General features: G+C 62.0%; 1 protein-coding gene across 13 annotated transcripts in view; it reads left to right on the plus strand.

Moving 5' to 3' along the window:
* Positions 1-11414, plus strand: part of TBC1D16 (TBC1 domain family member 16) — a 104330-nt gene extending 92916 nt beyond the window's left edge. For 5 of the 13 annotated variants that reach the window (XM_079131083.1, XM_079131087.1, XM_079131078.1 and 2 more), the window contains 9 exons: positions 1187-1348; positions 2077-2224; positions 3102-3269; positions 3695-3843; positions 4378-4512; positions 5233-5419; positions 7166-7345; positions 9541-9687; positions 10487-11414. In XM_079131083.1, coding sequence (XP_078987209.1) covers positions 1187-1348; positions 2077-2224; positions 3102-3269; positions 3695-3843; positions 4378-4512; positions 5233-5419; positions 7166-7345; positions 9541-9687; positions 10487-10735 — 1525 coding nt within the window. In that variant the 3' untranslated portion in view covers positions 10736-11414. Of the gene's footprint in view, positions 1-1186; positions 1349-2076; positions 2225-2689; positions 2792-3085; positions 3270-3694; positions 3844-4377; positions 4513-5232; positions 5420-6025; positions 6164-7165; positions 7346-9540; positions 9688-10486 lie in introns of those variants that run through there. The other 8 variants (XM_079131079.1, XM_079131090.1, XM_079131086.1 and 5 more) reach the window with 7 other exon arrangements.
* Positions 11415-24620: the final 13206 nt, after the last annotated feature.

Genomic DNA, 24620 nt, shown 5'->3' on the forward strand with positions numbered 1-24620 from the left:
CTTCGGGGCCTCGTGGCCTGTGCCCAGGGTGGTTCAGGCTGCTGCCGGCTGCTGTCTACCATGGGGCTTCCCCTGTGTCTGGCCTCCAGGGCCCAGGTGGAACCCCGGGCGTCCCCGGAGGCGGGGGACAGCTGGGCCTACCCCCTTGCCCCCAGGGCACGGGCAGCGAGACCCTGCACTAGGCCTGGTGCTCTTCGCGTTGGAGGAGGACGGGCGAGGCGGGTGTGCTCCGCTCCTGCCCTTGCTCTGGTTATATTTTAGCAGGCATTCCTGGGGGATACTGAGAAATCTCGGGAGGCAGGATGTGACTCGGAGTATGGCTGGATTCATGTGAGAAAATGTCTTACCTTGGGAAGGTAACTGTTCATGGACGTTTTAAAAGCAGACTAGCTGGAGGAGCCCTGCAGTGCCACAGACTCAGCAGCTGGAAAACAGCCGTGAGAACCAAGCCCCGAATCTGACCTCAGCTCCGCCACCCGCTGGCTCTGCAACCTTGGTCGAGTTGCTTGGGCTCTCTGGGCCTTAGTTTCCTCTTCTGTACACTGGGGTAATAGTATTACTCAGTTTCATATGTTTATTGTGAAGATTATATGCAATAAAAGCACATGAGAAGGGGTTGGCCCAGGCCCAGGCCATATAGGAGCTTTAATAATGCTTGCTATATTAGTGTTAATAACTCAAATGATTTCTTACCAAGCTATACACTAAATCCATGTTCATTTAGGAATATACCATGTGGAAGCCCCAAGCCGTCTCTAACTGTTGGGAAACAGCTCCTCTTCATAAGCACTGAGCTCCAGGCCTGTGCTGAGCATTTTACAGTTATTCCACACACAGCCTGGTAACTGTCCTTACTTTAAAAATGTGGAAGCCAAGGCTCAGAGAGGCCTGGTAACATGCCTGAGGTCACACAGCAAGGATTGTAACTCCAGTCATGGTGGCTTTGTCTGTCATGACGACAACTCTGTTAAGTGGAATGGGGTCTGAACATGAAGATGCTCTCCCACCCAGTGAAAACAAAGGTGTGCGTGACCAGGAGCAGGATTCCTTCACCCGTAGTTCATGGACAGGTGTCTGGGGCACCGCTTCCTGCAGGCCATGTGTGGTTGGGTCTGTGTTGGAGCTCAGCGTGCATGTTCACGGGGTCCCCTGTGCCCCATAGCCCTCACGTGGCCTGCTCTGCCAGTTCCCCCTCCAGCTCTGACACCACCCTGCGCTTCCCGGACAGCAGCGGCCTGCTGCAGACCTCGCGCTGGGACCAGCCGCAGCGAGGCTGCGCCCTGGAGCAGATCTGCGGTGTGTTCCGCGTGGACCTGGGCCACATGCGCTCCCTGCGCCTGTTCTTCAGGTGAGCACGTGTCTGCTGCCTCTCGGTGCTGGTGTGAGCTGTCCAGCCCTGCCTGGTGGGGGCTGCACGGCCCTACAGCATTTCTCAGTGTCCTCACTCTGCCCTGGGTAGGGGGCAGCTGTGCTTAGACCCCGGCCTCAGAGAAGAGGCCAAGCAGAGCTGCTGTGTAGAGCAGCAGCCACTGGCCTCTGCACCGACTCTGCGGCTCGCCTTGAGGGCAGCACGTGGGCGCAGCCGCCTTGACAGAGCTGCCCTTTCCTTCCGGTGGGGCTGAGGGTCCCTGGCCGCCTGCCTGCAGGCCCCCACAGGGGCCTGTGCAGGGTCTGGTGAGCCTGTCCCTGAGGGCCCCTCTCCCAGAACACATCCCAGCCTTTATGTGAGTGGCCAGGGTGGGCTGGGACACCGATGGGTGTGGCCAGTGCCCCAGGAGTCCCCCAGAGGAAGCCCCTTGGTCCCACAGGCGTCCACCCCAGGTCTCCTGGACTGACAAGGACGATGTGGCCAGGCAGGACCCGGTGGGGAGTCGGCCGCCCCAGGAGGGAGCTGTTCTGCTTTTGCAGAGGGGTGCCAGGTTCTGCGGGTTTGTGGGTTGTGATCCCCCACCTGCAGCCAGACTCCACGGCATGCTCCTGCCTCTGAGGAGGCACCGTGTCCTCTGACTGTACTTGGAAATCAAAACTCAGGTTTGCATATTCATCTGGTTTTCTGCCCCACCCATGTCCCTTCAGTGACGAGGCCTGCACCAGTGGCCAGCTGGTCGTGGCCAGCCGAGAGAGCCAGTATAAGGTGCTGCACTTCCACCACGGTGGCCTGGACAAGCTGTGCGAGGTGTTCCAGCAGTGGAAGTTCTGCACCGAGTCACACCTCGAGGACCAGGTAGCCGGCCGGCCTGCCCCGTGGGCCCCACGTGCTACACACAGCCACTGGAGCCCCCTGCCCTCCCGCAGGCCCAGTCCTTCCTAGTGCACCTGCTGCCAGCCACCTTGGGTCTCCAGCTGGTCTCCAGCCGTGGGCTCACAGGGTGCGTCCCCTGGTGGCCTTGGACTGTCCCTGGTGGCAGGGCGGTGACAGCCCTGCACTTTGGGCTGGAAGCTTGTGCTGGGGCTTTTTGAAAGTCAGCTCTCTGCACTTGAAACATCATGTTTTGACAGGACTTCCTGCCATATTTTGCTCAATCTACATACAAATGTAATAAGAGCCCTTTAATTATCTGTTTAAGGTACCGTATGTGCTTATTAGGAACGGGGCTGACTTTAAAACTCCGTCCTTCCCACAGAGCCTCCCGCTGGCTCCTCTTATTACAGTGGCTTGGCGGTTTTCCCCCCCACATCGAACAACCTTTGATTTTTGAATTAAATGTCAGCTGCAGTTTCGCCCTGGATTCCTGGCTGCTGTGGAGACAATCTGACAGGCCGGCTCCCCGCGCAGAACAGCGATCCCTTTGTATGTGGCCAATCACATGTAATTTATTGCAGGCCCTCCCGGCGCAGGGAAGTTAGGCCGCCGGGCATTCATTCTGGTGTTTGCGGCTGGGGTCGGAGAGTGGGGGCGGCGGCCAGGGACCCGGGTGTAGGCGAAGGTATTTTCATTTTAATCGCGTCTAATTACACTTGCCACTTAGGGGTTTGTGTGCAGGGGGCCTGCTCCCCTCCTCCCCGGACGGAGAGCCTTTTAAATCCTGGGAACGGCGTCGCTGGCTTCAAAAGCCGGGCGCTGGAGGCACTTATCGTTGCCCAGTGTCCCTCCTGTCCAGCAGGTCGCCAGCGAAAGGACGTGCGTGCAGTTCTCCATCCGCCGGCCCAAGCTGCCGTCCTCCGAGACCCACCCCGAGGAGAGCCTGTACCGCCGGCTGGACGTCTCCGCCTGGCTGCACCACCTGAACGAGCTGGGCCAGGTGGAGGAGGTGTACAAGCTGCGCAAGGTGAGGGCCTGCCGGCCGGCGCGGGGCGGAGCGCGGCGGGGCGGGGCGCGGCGCCCGAGGGTCCCGCCCCTGGCGTGAGGGCGGTGGCGAATGCGCGGCGGGCGACGCGATCAGAGCCGGCCCTTAGGAACAATCCCGAGCGGGCCGGGATCCATGTCAGCCTGCACAGAGGGCCCGGCACTGAAAGGCGGCCTTTCCAAAACCGGGGATTAGGCCCCGACGTGAGAACCACACGTCAATCGGAGCGCCGCCCCGGGGGGGCATTGACATTGAAATGAGCGGGTTTGTGTCCTGTATGGGAATGCAGGGCCCGCGCTTTCCCCTTGCAAACATGTGCAAATTGCCGGGGAGCCACCGAGAGACCCGTCCCTGGGGACTTGGGGTTCTTTGAGCTGCACCCCCCCAACTTTGGCCGCTCCCTCCAGGCCATTTTCTTTGGCGGCATTGATGTGTCAATCCGGGGGGAGGTCTGGCCCTTCCTGCTGCGCTATTACAGCCACGAGTCCACGTCCGAGGAGCGGGAGGCGCTGCGGGTGCAGAAGCGGAAGGAGTACATGGAGATCCAGCAGAAGAGGTAGCTGCGCCTGCGCCCCCACCCTCCCTAGGGCAACGTCCTTTGGAGGGGCAGTGGAGGTGCCAATCAGCAGAGACAATACACCTCTGTGACTCATGGCTTCTTCCACAAAAATGGGTCTCCTGGGAGCATGATGAGCGGGTGGGGAAGTGCGGTCATGACCCTCTGGGCCTGGGGACTGGGCTCCTGTGCTCAGGTCAAGGTGTCAGAGTTCAGGCACTTCACAGGTGCTGCCTGGTCGGAGCAGCACCTGCGGGGAAGGCCGCCGAGCTGGACTGCTGTGTCCAGCTTGGGCTCTACTGCCCCAGGGGCTACAGTCAGCTCCCCTCTGGGGCTGGGATGGGGTGAAGCCCGTTACCCATGAGTTGTGCTCGGCTCCCCTCTGGGGGCTGGAACCCACCCACCCACACCTGCAGAAGCTGCAGGTTTGCTGCCAGAAGCAGCCCAACCCCACTGCCTGCAGCAGGGGTGGAGGGGAGGCCTGTCTGGAGCCTGCAGGCTTTGGGACCCCGTCCACTGCTCACCCCTGCCCAGGCTCTCCATGACTCCTGAGGAGCGCGGCGCATTCTGGCGTAATGTGCAGTTCACCGTGGACAAAGACGTGGTTCGGACAGATCGCAGCAATGAGTTCTTCCGTGGGGAAGACAATCCGAACGTGGAGAGCATGAGGTACCCACTCCTGGGCAGGCCGGGCCGTCCAGCCTTCCCTCATCTGCAAGTGGTGGCCCCCCTGCTCGCTGAGCCTTGGCTGATCTCTGGGAAGGGGACAAGCCCAGGGCAACTTTCTCCAGTGTTCATGCAGTCAAGGTCCCAGAGCAAAGGATTTGTGGGCAACTTCAGCAGGAGACTCACAGCCTGAGGAAGCCACAGGATTCCACTCAGGGTTCCAGCAGAGCCCCTTGTCCCTGGGCACCCCCAAACCTGCTCTTGCCTGCTCACACCCACCATAGATAGACCTCTCCTCACATCCCTTCCACCTCCTGGTGGGTGGTCCTCCTGTGATAAGGCCATTCAGAGCCAAAGGCTGGCATCTTTGACTCTCTGCTGCAGCCCAGCAAATAATTGCACAAAATTAACAGCCTGTAAAAATGTCTCTGCCAGCCCACCTATGGTCATAGCAATCAGCCATTAAGAAAATCAGACCCGCATTCCTCTTCACCCTGGCTCTGGGCCCTGGGCCTGGAGAACAGCTAGCTCAGGCTATCACCTCTTGCAAACAAGGACCCATTGGTCCTGATCCAAAGCTCAGCCCTTGAGGTCATCACCGAGCCACCAGGCCCCGCATCAGATGCTGCCGCCAGAGATGAAGGTGAAGAGGGAGGCCTGTGCAGTGGGGCGCACAGCCTGGGCAGCAGGTCATGCCCACCCCGCCCTCTCCCACCTTGCCAGGAGGATCCTGCTGAACTACGCTGTGTACAACCCGGCTATTGGCTACTCCCAGGGCATGTCGGACCTGGTGGCTCCCATCCTGGCCGAGGTCCTGGACGAGTCGGACACCTTCTGGTGCTTTGTTGGTCTGATGCAGAACACGATCTTCGTCAGCTCTCCTCGGGACGAGGACATGGAGAAGCAGCTGGTGAGGCCCAGGGCTGTGCCTGTGCTCAAGTGTGTCTACCGGGCACGTTGGACAGCACTCCACTGCCACCTACGGCTGCCAGGAGTCTTGGCAGTGATGTGTGGCTTTGCGTTGTGTGTCAGTGGGGAGCCCAAAGCCAGACAGGCACTGCTGCTGGGTATGGGCCTCCAGGAGGGCTGTTGCTCCCAGGGCTCTGCAGGCCCAGGGTGGGCTGTGGGCAGCGTCCCCTTCCTGCACCTGACAACACAGTCTGGCACAGTGGACGCAGCGAGGGAGGGAGGCCCTGTCCTGCATGGGCTCCCAGGTGCTGCCACACAGCCCAGGCTCCTGGGTGGAGTGGGGACAGGAGGGCTCCTTGTGCCACCCTGGGAACCAACCGCAGCTTACCCCGAGGATAGCAGGCCTCTCCTGCGGCCCAGCAGGCACGCCCCCCAACCCCAAGTCCTCCTGAAAACGATCGGCCCTGTGTAGACCAGGCAGCACTGAGGCAGCACTGAGAGGCGGGGAGTGGGTGAGCCAAGCTGGGTCAGATGGGGTCTGGTGGGGGGGTGTGCAGCCCAGGACAAGCCAGGGCTCCTGACTGCTGTCCTCACTGTCCATCACCAGGGTGCACCGGGCACCTGCTGGCCATGGTCTTATACTGGTTCCAGGAGGGAGCTCAGCCTGGAAGACCACAGAGGGAGCAGAGGGTACTGGGCTCCAGGGCTGGGGTGTGTGGACACAGAATAGGTCTGTGATAGGGAGGACAGCAGGCATCCCATGTCCTCTGGGCTGGGGCCATCTCTGACTTCAGGGGTCTGGCCCTGAGCATCCTGAGGCTCAGCTGAGCCATTGTGCTGAGTGGACATGATGTGCTTCTGCGGCCTAGAGCTGAAGGGGCCAAGGAGCCCATCCCATAGGCTTGCCATTTAGGGCCTCCAGAGGCACTATGGGATTGTGGAACACAGCGAGGAAGATGTGGAGGGGTGCAGCTGGGGACCAGGCTTAGGAGCAGGGAACGTCCACAGGTGTGTCGCCATACACATGGCCTTGGCCCTGCTGTGGGCCACAGAGTGGAGAATTGGACTCAGCTCCTGTACCCCTGTAGCCCCAGCTGTCGACTCCAGCAAGAACAATGGGCCTCTTGTGTGGGGAGCGGGTGTGCAGGCCACTGAGATCCCCCAGCTGTGACCCCAGCCGGGCCTGCTGGCTCTGCACGATCCTGGGCCCCTGTGACATCAGGCCTCCATGGTACCCGGGAAGGCAGTCACAGGATCTGATGCCACTAGATCCTGATGGCTCACAGCAGCACAGGACCCGGTGACCCATTGGCTGCTGGAGATTGATTTTCCAGTGGCATTGGTGAAGTTAGCCCAAGCCCTGGCACAGAGAAGCAGTCCTGACCTGGTCCCATGTCACAGGGGGTGACCTTAGGTGTGGGAATCTCTGCTTGCTCTGAGTCAGCTCTGGGAGATGGTGGGTCCTGGCCGTGGGAGAGAAAGGGGTTGTGTGGCTGGGACTGAGCAGCTTCCCAGGAGGTGGCTCCAGGCACACAGGGTGCCACGCCCTGCCTTGCCCTGTGCCATGCAAGGCCTCTATCCAGAGCAGCCTGAGGTCTAGGAGAAACTGGCAAAGATGGGCACACACCAATTCCAGAAGGAACTAAGTGGGCACCAGACACGTGTGGCCTGCAGAGACCCCGAGGCTGGGGTGGCTGAGGAGGGCTGCGGGGCTGGTGGGTGGGCTCACGTCCTGCCTCGCCCCCAGCTCTACCTGCGGGAGCTGCTGCGGCTGACCCACCCGCGCTTCTACCAGCACCTGGCCACGCTGGGCGAGGACGGCCTGCAGATGCTCTTCTGCCACCGCTGGCTCCTGCTCTGCTTCAAGCGGGAGTTCCCGGAGGCCGAGGCCTTGCGCATCTGGGAGGCCTGCTGGGCCCACTACCAGGTGAGGGCAGCGCCCCTCCTCCTGACCCCTCAGTCCCCGACAGCAGCCCCTCGCCGCTGCTCCTAGTCCTGGGGCTGGCTTCACACTCCCTGCCAGGAACTGAAATCCATGCGGACTGCATACTGACTGCCAGGACTGCCCCCTGGGGCTGAGCCGCCTCCTGTCACAGCCCATCAGTGGCCGAGAGAGGTCACAGCAGCCCAGGATGCCAACCTGCCTGAATGCTGGGACAGCGCTGCCCTGCCCTGTCCCCCCGGACCGCTCAGCCACAGGCTTAGGCCCAGGGAAAGGGCGCAGGGTCCTGCCTCCCCAGCAGCCCCTGGAGAGCCGGATGGTGCCACCCCACCTCCACCTGCCATCCCATGATCAGGGTCTCCACAGATGGCCCTCTGAGCGTGGGGCCATCTGCCCCGAGGCTTTAGTACCTGAGTTAGGGACATGCTGGCGATGCAAGTGGGTAGGAGGGTCTCTTCGCTGCCACTGGCCTTTGCAGAGGTAGTAGGGGTGCATCCAGGAGGGAGGCCCCCCGCTGGGCGCGCCTCCGTCAGCCAGGGCAGCTTGGGGAGAGAGGTGGATGCCACCAGACGTGGCAGCAGCAGCTCCCATCCTGAGTGGCATCACGAGGGGGTCACGTCAATCATGGGGGCTGAAGAGACGGGAGTGGTGCCACCAGCTGTCTGTACCTTCCTCATGGCCCACCCGCAGCCTGCACACCTGGCCCAGCTGGGTGGACGAGCTGGACACAGAGCTCAGGACTGAGCGCCTGCACTAAGAGAAGGAAGTGCACCGTGGGTGGTCGCACGCTGGGTCCTCCTGCGCAAACCCCACCCGCACGCCACAGCACGTTTCCCGTGAATCCAGCACCCCCCAGTGGAAGGGCCAGCCCTTGCACTGTGCTGTGTCCCAGGTGTGATGAGATCAGTCAGAACGACAGGGACCTGGCCCCTTGGCACACCCTGCTGGCTGCCACTTTGTTTAACACTCACAAAGCACTGATGCTTTTGGGCTTGGGGCTTAACGTAGCCACATCCAGAACCATTCCCTGCTCAGCTGGGGGTGGGAGGGGTGGGAGGGCCAAAGGGCTAATTAGCCAGGCAGGGGTCACTGCTAGGCAATGCCTTTAATTCCTGAGTGACCCCCTGGGGGACAGTCTCATCCACTTCCCTCCAGTGTGTGGTGGGCTGGCCTGCCCCACACCTTGTCCAAGAGCTGAGACCTTCCTGTGCTGCCCATGTGGACCAGGCTCCGCCTTCTGTACCCCACGTTCTTCCAGCAAAGCTGGGCACCCACATGTCACCCCAGCCCAAGTTAGAGTGGCTGCCAGAGGACCACCCCAAGCCAAAACAAGGCCATTGCCGATGGACTCTGAGGAAGGGCCTGGCGGTCGGGAACGTGGCGTCCCAGAGCAGGCCCCCAGTGGGAGGAGTCTGCCACGGTCTCCTCTGCCTGCTGGCAGCACTCTGGTTGGGATGTGGCCAAGGTCAGGAGACTCAGCATGGACTTCCTGCTGCTCCTCTCCTTCCATATCTCAAGGACCACTACGTCAAAGGTGGTATGCCTCGAGGTGTCCAGGCAGGAGCACACACAGGACAGTCCCAGCTGGGACACGCCCCACAACTGGCCTTAAAGGAGGGCGGCAGGGCCCTCTGTGGGCCTCCAAGAAGAGGGCTGGGAATGTCAAGGTTGGGTCAGGGCCCCAGGAGGCCCCAGGCAGCTGCTCCGCTGGGATCTGCTTCTCAGACTCGGTGGCAGATCACAGTCCTGGGGCCTCAGGACAGTCAGCAGCAGGGCAGGCCAGCCACGCCTGGCGGCTGGCTTGCACCAGGGAGTGTCCTGGCCTCCCGCATACCCCCTCAGGATGTTTGTGGATAGGACCTCACAGTGAGCTCTGCAAACCAGGCTTTGGAGGAAGGGTTTTGCCCTATCACCCGGAGACTGGCAGCCATGGCTGCCCAGTACAGCCTTGCTGCTCTGGGTCCTGCAGCAGCCCAGGGGTGTGGCTGCTGACACAGGCCTGCCTTGCACGTGGGGAAACTGAGGAGGAAGCCACTGCACAGCTTGCCAAGACCCCCACGACCCGCAAATAGACCCCCAGTGCAGATACCCTCCCCTGAAGCCCCCTCTGCACCCCTGCACCAGTCCCGTCCTCCAGTCAGGCTGGTCAGGGCCCATCTGAGTGCCACTGTCTCCCCCAGACGGATTACTTCCACCTTTTCATCTGTGTGGCCATTGTGGCCATCTACGGGGATGACGTCATTGAGCAGCAGCTGGCCACTGACCAGATGCTCCTGCACTTCGGAAACCTGGCCATGCACATGAATGGGGAGCTGGTGCTCAGGAAGGTGAGCCCCGCCCGCCCTGGCTCGTGAGGCCCACCCCTGCCTGCACAGAGCCTGCCATCTGCACTGGCAGCGCTGGGCCATACCACCAAGGCCCAGGGTGGGTACCTACTGCAGCCCCTCCAGCTAGGTGGTGTGTCCCGTGGCTGTCCCCGCGCTCTTCAGGGGCACCATCGCTGGGTGCCTCCCCTGGCAGTGGAGTGCACAAATTCCTGGCTGCACCTTGGGAAGCCGTACTTCCAGCCCAGAACTAGGAAAACCAGGGAGGCAAGACCTAGGAAGGGGCTGCTCCCATCCAAGTTTAGCTGGAACAAAGGGGACGTCACTGCCCTTCTGCCCCGCTTCCCCTCCCAGTCTTCTGTTGAGGTGCTGCTGGCTAGAGCTCTGGCCACCCTCGGGACAGTGGGGAGACACCGCCTCCCACCCCCAGCCCACATCAGGGCACCCCTCTCAGGACTGAAGGTAGCTCTGGGCAACAGAGCAGTGCCGCATCCTGGTGGCCCAGAAGGTGGGGCTGGGCTTCGCCAGAGGGGTGCTGCCAGGCACGTCGGGTGGGCCGGGCTGGGCTGGCAGGGCCTGTGCGGCCTTGGCCCTGTTCTGCCTCACTGAGGGCAGCGTGGGGGCTGCCACGGGCTCTGTTGGAGAGCCTCAAGTGGCCACTGCAGTCCCAGGCCCTCTGCGTGGTGCTGAGTGGGATTGTAGGCGGAGTCCACAGGCACTGGCCCTGGCCACAGCCACTCTCCAACTTCCTGTGGGGGCCCAGGCCACCGGGCTGTCCCCCGACCCTGCCCTCTCTCCGCAGGCCAGAAGCTTGCTGTACCAGTTCCGCCTCTTGCCCCGGATTCCCTGCAGCCTGCATGAGCTGTGCAAGCTCTGCGGGCCGGGCATGTGGGACAGCGGGTACATGCCTGCCGTGGAGTGTGCCGGCCATCACCCAGGCTCCGAGGGCTGTCCCTGTGGGGGCACAGCAGAGCTGCCTTCACCCCCAGCCCCAAGAGAAGGCAAGAGGGGCCTGAAGACACCTGGGGAAGGCTCTGGCTTCCGCAGATAGGTGGGACTCCCTGCACCCGAAGGTTGAGGGGACCTCACTGAGGTCCTGGGCGTGGGGGTAGGGAGGGCGTGGAGGGGACTCGGGCGGCAGGAGTGTAAGGAAGAGCACCTTTTCCTAATGTGGACACAGGACTGACCGCCGCAAGGCCTACCGGCCTCCCAAGGAGAGCCGACGCCCAAAGGCAGCACCAGAAGCTTCCCCCTTGCCAGGACGAGGGGAGAGCAGGGACAGGAGGAGGCCTCGTCCACCACCAGCACCAGGCTCTTCCACATGAGCCGGACATACTTCCCCAGACCTCCAGCCACAGCTGCAGAGCTCATGTCCGACATCTGCCAAAAAGCCCTGCTGCTCTCGGCAGGTGTCCAGTGCCGGGGCGCTCACGCCGGCCGTGTAAGCGTGGCGTGCCCCAGCTGTGGGGAGGAGGGGCCCGACCGTGAGCCGGAGCCACAGCCTGGTGGACAAGGGTCGGACACCTGTCCCTTAGCTGGGGTCCTCCTCACCTGAGGACCCGTGGCACCATTCAGTCAGTCTCACCAAGTCTGGCCAGCTGGGGGCTGAATGGCTGCGGGCGTGTGTGCGTGCCAGCGAGGTCCTCCGAAGAGGCTCTGCTTCCTCCCAGGGCCGTGGGGTATCAACTAACTGGCCAAGATGAAGGCGCCCGCAACAGCTGGAGCCTCCTGACCCCTGCTGTGACCGCAGGCCTGCTGCTCAGCTCCTCAGGGGTCCCTGCAGGAGCTGCCTCGCTAAAGGAGCACTGGGGCTCTCGGCTTCCCATGTACTGCCCCCAGAGGCCGAGTCTCAGCTGCCCCTCCTGCTCCCGGCCGTTGCAGGAGAGCTGTGAGGGCACGGGGAGGAGCCAGGTGCCTCCATGAAGTGCCGGCTCCTCTCGGAGGTGCAGGCCCAGAGCTGCCTCCACCCTCAGCTTTCCCTGCTGAAGGTGGGCACTGCTGGACAGTGCCACTCTGAAAACATGTCTGTGACCAGGACACCAGCCCCCTCCCTCCTCAGCTTTTTTTCTCCATAAGTCCAGGTCCTCTTGACGGGCACTTCCAAGTTCCCGGGCCCCTCTGTTCCAAGAGCCTTTGCGGGAGAGCACCCTGGGGCCCCCAGGGCGCAGACCCTTAGCTGTTGGCCGTTGCGGTCCAGCCGTGGGGGTCCTGGGGGCAGGCTTCTCAGCTGGTCTGCTTCTGGGGGAAGCGGTTTTCCTGTCTGTTGGCTCCTGGTCCACTAGGGAAAGTGGATAGAGCTAAGCAGTCCTGTCCTTCCTGATCCTCTGGAAAGCAGGCCCCACAAAGGCCTAGCAGCTCTCCGTTGCCATACCAGTGCTGTGCAGCAGATGATCCCAAAACCCGCAGCCTAAAACCACTGTGCTCAGGTACCTTGCTGTCTGTGGGTCAGCAGTCAGGTTGGGCGGTTCTGATCTTGGGCTTGCTCACCTCTGGGGCCTCTGGCTGAAGCTCCAGCAGGCTACTCCAGTGCAAGCCAGCCCTGGTGAAGGCCACGGCGCAGGGGCAGGACCGGGTGAGTGCCTGTGCAGGCCAGGAGGACTGCGGACCTGCCATATCCGTGGCTGGACCTGGCGTTCCGGGGCAGGGAAGTGGACCCTCTCCACTGGTGTCCCCTGCACAGCCGTGTGCCAGAAGCCTGGGGATCCGGGGGGCCCAGGACGGGGGCAGTTGTCACAGTCTATCTGCCACCACCAGAAAGTCTGTCCAAAGGACACTTCCCTGTCACCCCCTCCCTGGCATGAGAGTGAGCCCCTGCCCTCGCCCTGCTGCGGACGCCTGTGCCCTGGCGCTGCAGGTGGGGCAGGCCCAGGTTTCCACCACTTTGGGCTGCCCCATCCCGAGTCCCCAGCTCTCCAAGACCTGACCCAGACCCGCCAGCTGCATCCTCAAGGTGACCGAGGAGGCCACCTGCCCCCCTGGGTCCCAGGGTCACCTGCACCTGCAGACCAGCCAGGATCTGGGACGCCTGAGCAGGGCAGAAGGCGGCTCCGGAGGGTGGAGAAGCCCCGCCCTTGCTCCGCTGCCTTCATCTGGATGCAATTAGAGGAAACCAGCCCCAAACCCTGCGGCAGCTGTTACCCCAGGATCGTTCCCAGCCGGCAGAGGCATCAGGGTGATAATGCAGTCATTAGACTCCTAGGTTCCCGCGCCAGGTCGTGCGAACAGGGGGTAATCAGCCCAGCCTGGCCGTCTTCTGCGATGCTGCTTATTTAACCCATTTTTTAAAATGACACTTAATGATGTTGGCGGGTGTGCGTGTGTGCGCATACTTAAAAGTTGGCGCTTCCTCCGCCTTGCCACTAACGTCTGTGCTGCCGGTGTCGCATGGCGTCGTCCCTGGTCTCTGGGGAGAGGGCACCTTTGATGTGCCTGTGTTGGCACTGATGGGGGTGGCTGGATGCCCACATGGCACCAGGAAAGCTGACTTCTGCCTCACTCTCCCAGGCAGAGGGACGCTGGCAGGGGGTCGGGAGCTGGGTGCACGCGGGGGAAATGCCGGGTGGTGTGAGATGAGTACTTCTCTGCCACCTGACCATGTGGGGTCCTCCCCAGGGTGCTGGGGAAGAGCAAGTTCTTCCAGAAGGCTCCAGCTCATCCCAGCCTGGGAGATGAGTGGTGTGCCCCACCCTCTGCAGAAGAGGAGGGCTGGACATCCAGAAGGGCAGTCGCATGGCAGAGGCAGGCTTGGGGCCATCACCGGCAGCTCTGTGTTCCTCTACAGCTAATGTCGGGCAGAGGGAAGTTTTTCGACATGGGCTAGGGGCAGGTTTGAACACATCATGGCACTATCCCTGAGACCCTGGGTAAATCCGGCTGGGGCAGTCAGCCTGGGGCCGGGGCTGGCTGAGGGCACTCGGCTCATGCCTTCCATTGTTGGCCCTGGGAACAGGGGCGGGGGGGCAACAAGGACATGAGGGAAGACTGCAGGCCAGGATGGAGGGGACCTTTCCTGTGTCCCTCCAAGCTGCGCTCTGCTTCTCTGGCAGATACAGCAGGGGCGGCCCTCGGGGTTATAGAGATCACTCAGGCCTCACCTGTGGGAACCTCCCTGTCCAGCCTCCCCATCCCCCTGCAAGGAGACTGGGGAGTGTGGGGACACCTGGGCTCACCAGGCAGAGAGAAGGAAGCACTTCTTGTGTGTCTGCTGGTGGGGTGCGACCTGGGTCAGGTACAGCTAGGACTGGCTGCCCCGCTGGACCGTGAGGGAGGGCACCAGGAGGCTGGCCTGAGCCTGGGCGCACCCCTCCTGGGGGTCCCTGGGAAACCAGACAGCCCTGATCCTGCTAGTCATCCCAACCGGGCTGCACGGGCCTTCCAAACCTAAAAACTAACTCCCCCAAAGCCACCCTAGGGCTGAGAAGCAGCGCTGTGTGGTAAAGAGCCCTTCCCTGGAGTCGGGCCTGGCCTCCTGCGGTCACCAACCCTCCCTGGTGTGAGGCCTCTGCCCCCCAGCCTGCTTATTCATCTGTTAGATGACAGCGAGGACACCTGGCCAGGCCACCTCACTTGTGGGGACCCTTCCCATGGAAGCTGTCATGAGCATGGCTTGTTCCTGTGGCCCAGAGGCCTCACCTGCCACTCTGGGAAGAGGCCCCTGACCCTACCTTCAGCAGCATTGACTCACTCTGGACAGGAACCCTGTCCTGGTTTGGAGTCAGCAAACCCATGGCCCCTCCTGCCTCTGCCATGCTCTGTGTCCTCTGCTGAGGGCCATCCTTTCTGTGCCTCCTCTGTAAGGCTCACCCACACGACCCCCTGCTGCCAGGAAGAAGATCTGCCTTGCACCCAAACCTCTTCACCCAAGGTGGTGCCTGTAGGCCTCACCCTCTGGGCTGGGGACTCTGGTCTTCCAGGTTGAAGCTTAGCGACCAGGAGAGGGGCATCCCTGGGCCTCCCTGAACAGAGCAGGGGTGTAGACATCCTGCCACCACCCAGCCTTTTAGCTGCATCAGGATGAATATCCAGGTAGGAAGTGGCATTCCGCATTCAAAGAGACCAAGCCACACGACCCTCTTCTCTCCAGCACTTTGGGGTAGGAAGGACAGTCTTGTTATTTAAGTGCAGTTTCATGAAATTGCCACACTACCGACAGCGAGTGATTTGTTCTGTTTTGCTTTTTAAATACAGTTCCCCTCCGCTCAGGCCCAGGCCTGGTGATCATGACCCCTGCTAGTCATGGCCCCTGCCATTCTTCTGAACTTCATGGATTCCACTGCGAAGGAAGTAAAATCGTATTGATGGTGTCCATGGCCCAGGGCCTCCAGGTCTAACAGGGCTGTAGTCAGACGCTCTGGTGCCAGGCAGAGGGGGAGGCAGGAAGGCCTGCGGACACTTCCAGCTGCCCAGCTCTTGGCTCTTCCAAGGTGGGGCCGGGAGGGGTGCAGGGAGCTGGGGGCTGGCCAGCAGACTCTGCTCCAGGAAGGCTCACCTGGGCCCTGAGTGGGAGCGTTTGGCCTACAGGGCCCAGCGAGGAGGAAGGGCAATGGAGAGAGGTGGCTAGGTCTCAGGGAGCCCGAGGCGCCCCAGTGCCTAGAAACACAGGCAGCATCTCACTGGGTCTTCACTGCCGGGGGCTCTGATGCAGGAGAAGCCTGAGTCTATACTTGTGAGATTCTTATGGAGGCAAAAGATGGATTTGACCTCGTTGGGTGGGAGTTAGAGGGAAAACCGGGGATGGCCTCTTGTCCCGCTGCCCCACCCAGCCCTGGAGCTGGGCACAGCGATGATGGAGGTGGCCCGCGGAGCTCCCCCAGCAAGGGGCCCAGCCTCGCACAGCTCCCTGGCTGGCAGTGGCGTGTCCAGTGCTTTATCTTTCCGTCCTTTCTCAGGGGTCCGTGGGGAGGTCTCCTGAGGTTCTTGCCACTTGCCTGAGGGCTCTTGCCTTGTCCCCGGCCTTGGCCTAGACCTCCACGTGCCCCTGTGAGGCTGGTGGGCAGGCACCCACAGGGGGGCACCAGAGTGTGGTGCATGCCTGGGAGGCACCTGCTGCAGTGTGTGCCGGTGTCTGTTGAGGGACACCTCTGTCCCTGTGGGAATTAGGACCCATGTGTCCATGGCAATGGCTAGGTGGGGACCGAGGGAGGCCGGGCTCGTTGCCTAGTGCTCCCAGTGCCACGCTCCAAGGCAGGGCCCTGCCGGTCACCCCAGGAGCACTGGTGAGCCACAGGTCAGCCCTGCAGGGGGATGAGGCCCACCTGGGGCCACAGTCTGCACCCGGGGGCCCTCCATGCCTGGGCATGACCCACACAGGATGCATCTTCCCAAGGCTTCCTCGTTCTGCTTTAGTTCTAACGTAAATAACAGTGGTCACCAACACTGGGTGGGCCCAGGGGACAAGCCATCCCGAGAGCCAGGCTTCAGGGGTGGGCCCCTCGGGATTCCCCTGTGCCTGGGAGAGGCACGGGTTGTGTGCACAGTGTTGACTCTGCCACCAGCCTCAGGCCTTGCTCAGGTCAGAGCATCCTGTCCACTGCCTGTCCTGGGGGACTTTCTCCACCTGGTTCATCAGCTGCGCCCATAACAGGCATCCAGGGAGCCTGTCATCCCAGTGGGAAGGACAGACCCTTGGGAGGGATGGCCCACCCCCTGCAGACCCTCTGAGCAAGATCACAAGTGCTCCAGGCCTTTGGCTGGGTGAACCCAGAACCCCAGTCTCTGGTGGCCTCAGGCTCCCCCTCTCCACAGCTGTGACCAGGTTCTTCTCCAGGTGAGCCCCGCAGGCCAGTGCTGCCCTATTATACTGGGGTCTCTTCCCCCTTCCACCCCAACATAATGATCCAAAGGTGGGGGAAGGTCCCACCTGAAGCACCCGGGGCCTCTGCCCCAGGCCCCTTGTTGGGCCCAGAGCGTCCGCAGGTCTGGCTCTGGTGCCCAAGCACCAGGCAAGGGGGCCCCAGCGTCTGCCCTCAGGGCAGGAAGACCCCAAGCCAGCCCTCTCCAGTGGACCTGGCAGCTGCCCTCCGCCCACCCTCTTGCCCGCACAGAGCTGCAGCCTCCATCACACCCTCTGTGGTCCAGAAGACACCTGCGTCTGCCCACATGGAGACTCAGACTCAGGCATCCCCTTGCTTCAGAACGGATGGCCCTGCCCAAGTCCATTCCCTCACCCACCTCCTCCCCGGCCTCTCGGGAGATCAGCCAGGCCGCAGGGCAAGAGCCTTGGTCCCAAGCAGAACATGTCTGCCTTGGCAGGTCCCGAGCTTGAGCTCAACACTGCACAAAAAAGACTTTACATTTTGAGTCATTACAGAGAATGACTTAATCCTTTTTAAAGTCCATGTCTGGATGGATGCTGAAATTAATAAGGGGTCCCAGGCTGGTGAGAGCAGCTGCCTCAGGAAGTAGAAGCGTGCTCAAAGCCCTCAGCCGTGAGAGGCAAGGGCAGCGCCACACAGCAGGAAGCTTTGGCCAGGGTGCTGATAAAGTTGGCTTATTCCTGGCTGTGCGTAGGCGCAGTCGGAAAAGACAGAGGGCCCGAGCAGCTACGATCAGTGGCAGTGAGCACATGGTCTAGAGACCAGCCATGAGCAAGGCACGAAGTCCCTCGGGGATGGGAGGTCAGCGCTTTGGTGGGCCAACTGGAGGACTGGAAACGTCTGGACACCAGCTACAGGGGGACAGGCAGAGAATTCTGAGAGCCTGAAGCCCTCAGCACGTGGAGGACGGAGCCGTGTTGAATAAAGACTGAAGGCAGACGAACGTCGCAGGGCTCATCCGTTCCCAGAGTGCTGACGAGCTCGTCCCTGCCCTCTTGAGGGGGCGACCAGGCACAGGGCTGGGTCGAGGGAGTTGTTGCCGTGAGACCCCATTGGGGCCACCCCAGGCTGCTTAGCCCTGGGTCCCATCCACGCGGTCTTGAACATGGGGTTCTGGCCAGAGCATGAGGACCACACAGGCACAGGGCGTGCTGGGGCTGAGAAGTTCTGCTTCCTGGGTCAGCTCTGCTTTCTGCACGACTGTGGGTCCTACTATAAAAGGGGATCCCAATTGGCACCAAGTTGGGGTGCTGGGTAGAAGAACCCACTGGAGCTTACCTCTCAGGGCAGGGGGATGGCAGGCAGGGTAGCCCATAGGGCAACCTGGGGCAGTGCCCAGGTCTGGCCACAACCCTCTCTCCTGCTCACCTCGTGCTAGTGTTTAGACATAAGGTGCCCCAGGGTCCCACCCAGCCCCCAGCAGCAGGGAGCAGCCCGGGCTGCTCCTCCCAGAGACAGTGGGCTCCCAGTCTGATGGACGCCCGGGTTCTGCCTAGTGATTCACTTAGAGGGCATGTCCCCAGTTCTTGCTCTCAGCAGGCGCCAGCTTTCGAGGCTCCGTGTCCACCCACCTGAGCCGGGGACAGGAAGGGGCGGTGGCTACGCAGGCAAGAGAGTGGGTGCCTCCTGGGAGAAGCGGCTCACTCCACCCAGGAAGTGGACTGGGGTGGGCCGGTGTTCCTGCAGGTGCCCACCCTGGGATGGTGCCAAGGTGTGGGCTGCCCTCACTGCAGCGCCTCCTCCCGCCTCTGCATCCCCTCCTCCCGCCCCTGCATCCCCTCCCGGGCAGCAGCCACAGGGGGCTGCCTGCTCACCCCAGGGTGCTGCAGGTTTGACAGGCAGCTGAGGGACCCCTGCCCTTCCCCCTCCCCTTAGCCCTCCAGCCGGGGTGTAGCCACCGGAGCCCAAGGTCTCTGCAAGGATGGAGACCCCCAGATCTAAAGCTCAGCCACTGGCTCCCTTGCCTGGCCCTCAGTCTCTATGCATGCAGACCCTCGACCTCCCCACGTGTACTGACCCAGACCACCAAAATCTGCAGGGGGCACTGGGCTGCCAGCTCCCCAGGACCTACCCAATGGTGGCTTCAGTTAGAAGGGCACCCCACCAGAAGGTGACCCAGAGGCAACCGCCATTCCAATGGCTTCCCACAAGTGCCCCTTCCCACCCTTGCCATGGACAGGCGCCTGAGAAACTTCCAGTGCCGGGCAGTGAGCGAAGGCACTTTGCCCCTGCTGGAGGCCCTGGCCCTCAACCCCCTGGGCCTCCTCTGTGTCCTTGTGGACCTGGACATGGACAGTTTTCCCCTCTTCCTGCAGAGACAGAAGAGGGACCCTCAGGTGTCAAGAGAGCACCAGGTTCCAGGAGCCCCCTGAGGCTCCTGGTGCTTGTCTTAGGCAAGGTCCTGAGTGTAGGCCAGGCCTGTGCTGGCCCCACAGTCCCATCAGTCCATCTGTCTGACTGGCCCATCTTCACAGGGACACAGAGAATTGTAAGGGCCCGTTTTTCCTTGAAACCAAAGTTTATTGGGTGGCTGTTTGTGAGTGGCACTCTTTGGCCTTCACCAGCTGACCAAGCTGGAACAGGGAGAGGTGGGGGCAGGCAGCCTTGGACAAGGACAAGCCCAACCCTGGGCCCTCCTGGGCTCCATGCTCTGCAGCTGGCCCTGGCTCCTGGCTCAGCCCTGGACCTCAGTGGATGGAATCTGTCCCGGGAAATACTTAGCTTCCGAGCCCCAACTGTCTGCTTTTCCTTCTGTGGGTGGGCAGACCACTGTCTGGTGGCCGCCACACCACGGATTGCCTACAGAACACGTGGGGAGGGCTGGCCCACACTGACGGCCCACCTGGAGGAGTTGCTAAGTAGCTCATGGCAGGCAGGACCTCATCATCAACCAGGCCACACAAGCCAGGCACAGCACCTGCGCCCAGGCTGCCCTTTCTCCCCAGTGTCCACCCAGGGTTGAGGCAGGCTGTGTGGGCTGGACTTGCTGGGCGGCCCTGGGTATCATTCTGCCTTCTCTGGGCCTCAGGTGCCACCTCTCTCCACAGGGCAGGTTGGTGGGTGAGCCCCAGCAGGGCCTAGGCCCAACCCTGGGAACTTCAGGGACACCAGGAGGGGGAGATCTGAGCTCAGGGCTCTGTCCCCACCCTGTTCTGCTGAGTTAACTCAGCACCCTCTCAGGGAGAATGGTACTGATCACACATTGAGCACCTGTTGTATACCAAATGCCCCTCCAAGGGAGAGGATGAGAGCAGAGCGTGTCTAGGGCAGGTTCTGGCCAGTTGGGAAGCTCCAAAGCCCTCCACGTTCCCATGTCCCATTTTACCCCACAACTTTCTTCTGGCTAATGCCATCCCCCTCCTCCCTGGGCTCCCAACTCCACAGAGCTGCTGCCCTGTGGCCCCAGCGGGTGCCCCGCCCACATGGCCTCCATGAACCCACCTGGTCTGCACAAGATAGTGCTTTGGTACAGAGGCCACTCCACACAGGCCACACAACAAGAGCCTGATGGGGACTTTGGAAGGGTCCCTGAGGTCCAGGAGGTGTGTCTACCACGGAGGAGGGCCCACCATGGAGGAGAGGCTGCTCTGCATGGGCCCGGGCAGGGTGGGCACCAAGGATGCAGGCCTGACACAGGCAGTTGGCTCTTCCCAAATGGCCTCGGCTCCAGCTCCACCAGCTCGGAGACCCCTGTGCCTGGGGCCCCTGGTCCTCCCCCCGTTGGATCACAGCACTTCTGCCCAGGACAGCTCTGGCAAGGGCCGCCCCACCCAGGAGCCCCCAGGCACAGTCAGGCAGCCCTGCCGGGCAGCCTGGCCCATGTCCCCAGCCTGGCCTGGCACCCAGCTCCTCAAGTGTTTGCCGGGTGATAAATGAACACGCGGCCTTCCTGGGCTCACACACGTGTCTGACGACAGACCTCGCCCCCCACACGGACACCTGTCAGTGTACACAGCTGGTAAAGGAGGCCGTGGCCAGTGCTGATGGCCATGAGACTAGACCTAACAGAGGCCGCTCAGCAGGCCCGGCGCTGGGCAGGGGAGAGCGAGAGACTGACTGGAGCGGGGCCGGGACCCTCTGCCCTCCTCAGCATTCCCTGCACACCACGTTGGAGCATCTTTCTCACTCTGTGACGGAGGGAAGGTCATCGGCTGCTCTGAGCCTCGTGTGCACCTGTGAAATGCGGACAGTAGCAGTAGCCACGGTCACACTGGTTCAGGAGTTGGTGACAGTGTGAACGATGAAGCTCGTCCCCTGTGCCCAGCCGCGTAGAGCCCTCCCGTGGCAGCCGTGTGATCAGGCTGCCTCTGGAGAGGAACAGCGGGAGAGCTGGCTGGGTGGCCACGGCCCTCCCTGACCTGGGCATACCCCCTCTGCTGCCCACACAAACCCTGCTCACACAGTCCTGTCTCACCCCAAGGGCCCGAGTGACCTTCCCACCGCAGGTGCGCCAGGTGGAGACCGGACATGGATGGTGGTGCTGCCCAGCTGCCTCGGTCCCTGTCCATCTCTGACACTGTCCTGCAGCCAGCAGTCCCTGGACCATTCTTAGATGAGCAAATGGACGGCAGGGTTGGGCCATGCTCAGCCAGAGCTGGCCAGTGGCAGAGGAAGGGCTCCAGCTGGGGCCGGGGGAGGACCATGTCCCAGGTTGGGGACAGTTCATGGTCACTGCTCACCTGGGCCCTACTCCTGTCGGGGACAGAGTCCTGGGCCTGTGTCCTCTGTGCCTGCTGTGACCCTCAGGTCTCCTGCCTTGAGGTGGCCCAGGAGACCTCCCTTGGCTGAGGGGTCCCAGGCCTGCAAAGCAGAAAACCCTGTGCGTGGATTGCCACCCACCAGCTGGGTCGCAGTGGGCAGGAAGCAGGGCCTCCACACAGCTGTGTCCCTCACTGTTTCATTTCAACCGAGGGACAGGGCCTCAGGGCCCAGCAGGGAGGAGGTGGCAGGGAGGACCCAGACCCACGGAGGGAGGGCTGGGTCAGTGGAGAAGAGAAGGTCTCACGTCCCTGGCAGGGGGACGCTGGGGACAAACTGGGTGACAGGAGCTGCCGTCAGGTGCCACTGCACTGGGGGAGGGGCACCAGGACTCTCAGCCTGCAGGCTGGAGACTTTGGGGCCTTGGCCAGCAGTCCTCACTGACCCATAAGCAGCCCACCCCATGACTCTTGGGAGTTGAGGCCCAAGGCCCCCTGCCTGTGGCTGTGGCATCTGATGCCTTCAACCCTGGGGACCCCAGCTGCCACCTGTCCCAGCAAGTGGCACTTGCCTGCTGGGAAAGAGCCAGGCACCTGGCCCAGGGCCTGCTGGTTGTTGGAGCTGTGCAGCGAGGGCTGGGGAAACCTCTGGAGAGGCCACCTCCAGATGGCCAGAGGACCTGGTCAGCACCCAGCCCGGCTCCTGAGGCACGAGCAGGAGGTAGCGTAGTTCCCTCTGACCCGACCTAATACCGGAGCCCAAGACCAGCCATTAACCTGCCTGCACCCCAGATGGCTGAGAGATGAGTCAGAGCACAGTCGAGGAGCAGAGGCAGGTGAAGCCTCAGCCTGCTGGACCCTGTGGCCGCCCCAGCCCACGCTGGGGAGGACAGGACCGCCTCCTGAGGGACCTGAGGGGCCGGTGAAGCGCACTCGGCAGCCCCACCCCAGCGGGCCCTCAGTGAGTGGCGGCCATCCAGAGAGGTCCTGGAGGTGCCTTCTGCCCACAAGGTGGGCACTGGGGGAGGGGTCACTGAGCAGGACCCCTTCCTGGAGGGTGGTGAAGGTGGACACAGGGACCCACCCTTGGGCTGAGACGTTGGTCAGTCCAGAGGCTCAGCCCTGGTCCCTGGGGCCTCTCAGAGGGCCCTTTCCTGAACACGGCCCTCAACTATCTCTCGGCCTTGAACTTTCTATTCTGTTTTGCAATCAGCTCAGGAGGCGGCGTTTCTAGACGCCCCTCTTATCGCCGGGAAACTCCTAACCCACAATAGCCGATTGTGCTGCTCTCCTGGGTGCGGCAGGTTCCCGGACCCCCCTTTTCTCTGGTAGCGTTCGCACTATAATGGATCTTATTGTGACTGGTGTGTTCAGGTCCCCCGTGGCCCTTGAGTTAAAGGGTGCTGGGGGCAGGGAAGCCATGACTAAGGGGGACAGGCAATCAGGCTGCCCAGGGGTCATGCAGCCTGACGTCATGATTTTGCTTAAGTCGCCAGCAGACCTGAAAACAGGTGATCGCTTTGTCAAGCACCCGTGTCTATTTCTACCCAGTTATAACAAAACGAGAGCGGTAGGTGCCTTCACCCCCTGCTCCCTCAGAGCTGGTAGACTCACCTGACGGTAAAGGGCTGCCTGTGGGATGTGGAAAGCTAGCCTCCATGTCCAGCAGGCCACCCAGGGGCCACCTGCTCCCACGTTCCCCAGCCCCAGGGATTTCCTGCCTTGCCCAGGCTCCTGAGAAAGGCCTGGAGGGTTTCTTGGAACGCCCCCCAGGGCTGCACAGCCAGAGGACTTGGCAGAGCCCGCGGCCGGAACAGGGAAGCAGATCAAGTTCCGAGGCCTGGAAGCCAGGCTGGCTGGCAGAGACCGGCAGGGCAAGTGGGGCCAACGTGTAGGCACTGTGACCTGCCACGCGGTGGGGAACCTCCCTGGGCCTCCTGCCACCCGGGCTTCACTGCTCCTGCCTGTAAAGTGGCACCTCCCACTGTCTGGTCAGGGCTAAGCGGGAACCTATTCAGCTGGCATTTAGCCTAGGACAGAGCCCACAAATGGCACTCGCTGTTGTCAAAGCAACAGAAGTGCTTAAAGGAGCTGGTGCTGACATTCTCCCGGGCGTCCTCACTGTCATCCCACTCAATCTTCCCAGCAGGATCCCACACAGGAAGGGAAGGGGACCCGGTACAGTGGCACACGCCTGTAATTCAGCAACTCAGGAGGCTGAGGCAGGAGGATTGCAAGTTTGAGGTCAGCCTCAGCAATTTAGCAAGACCCTATTTTAAAATTTAAAAAAAAGGGCTCAGTTCCACAAAAAAAAAAAAAAAAAAAAAAAAAATAGAGGAAGAAGAAGAGGGTTGTTTACAGATCCCCCAGGCCAGCTTTCTGGGGGTGGTGGGTTATGCAGCTTCTGGCTGACTAAGGGCCACGTCACTGGGGGCCACTGGAGGCTCACCCATCCAAACCTGACTTCTCTGAGCTCTCCTCACGCCTGGGGAAAGAGGGTCCCTGAGGCCCAAGAGAGAAAATGTGGACATCAGAAGAGCCCTGCCCCAGTGTCCTCTTCCTAGGTGGCAGGCAGAGGCCCTCCAAGGAAGTGCACTCCTGATGGACACAGCCCTGGACAGCAAGCATGGGCAGCCGTGGAGACCAATCAGAGAGCCCGGCTGGGGCAGTCTCACACAGTGCCTGGTGCCCCGGGAGGGTAAGGTCGTCCTCCGTGGGCTTGGCAGGCGTCCGTCCCGTGGAGATGCCCTGGGTGCACGCTGCGAAGGAACAGGAGCAACGGGCTCCCCTTGCTGTCACACAGGAAGCCTGGGAGGGGGCTGCTCACAGGCTCGGCAGCCGCCAGGTGACACGGGGAGCCCCAGGAAGGCCAGAGGTCGGCAGAGTGAGGGCCGAGGCCGAGGGTGCGCCCCAGGAGCCAGGGGCGCCCCGCTGGGCAGACAGAGCCCCGGGCCGCTGGGCAGAGCCAGGCCCTGACAGACGCTGCGAGGAGAAAGCCGAGGTGCTCACTGCAGCCCTAGCCCAGCGAGAGCAGGTGGGAGCGGGGGCAGCTTCCTGGGACAGCTCGGTCCCTCTGCTGTCAGAGTGGTGTCTCTGCAGGACACCAGAGCTGGTAGGCCACCCAGCTTCTTGCCTAACAGGTGGCAGAAAAGCCTAAGCCATTTGTTCTTTAAACCTCTTGGAATCGCGCACTGCAGCCCGCCTCGCTATTGTGAGCGCGTGGCTTGGTGGCGTGCATTCACCATGCCACGCCACCTTCGTCCCTGCCACCCAGAAGGACACCCGGGCGCCTGTCCCTGTCCTCGGCCCCCAGCACTCTCCACAGCACCTGCAGCCACCAGGCTGAGCTCTGCATCTGTGGATTTGCCTGCCGTGACATCCCACATCCTACAGCAGAGGAAAGAGCAAAGGGCAGAGGTCAGGG

The sequence above is a fragment of the Sciurus vulgaris genome, assembly GCF_902686455.1.
Source record: "Sciurus vulgaris genome assembly, chromosome: 3".
In the NCBI taxonomy this organism is placed as follows: Eukaryota; Metazoa; Chordata; class Mammalia; order Rodentia; family Sciuridae; genus Sciurus; species Sciurus vulgaris.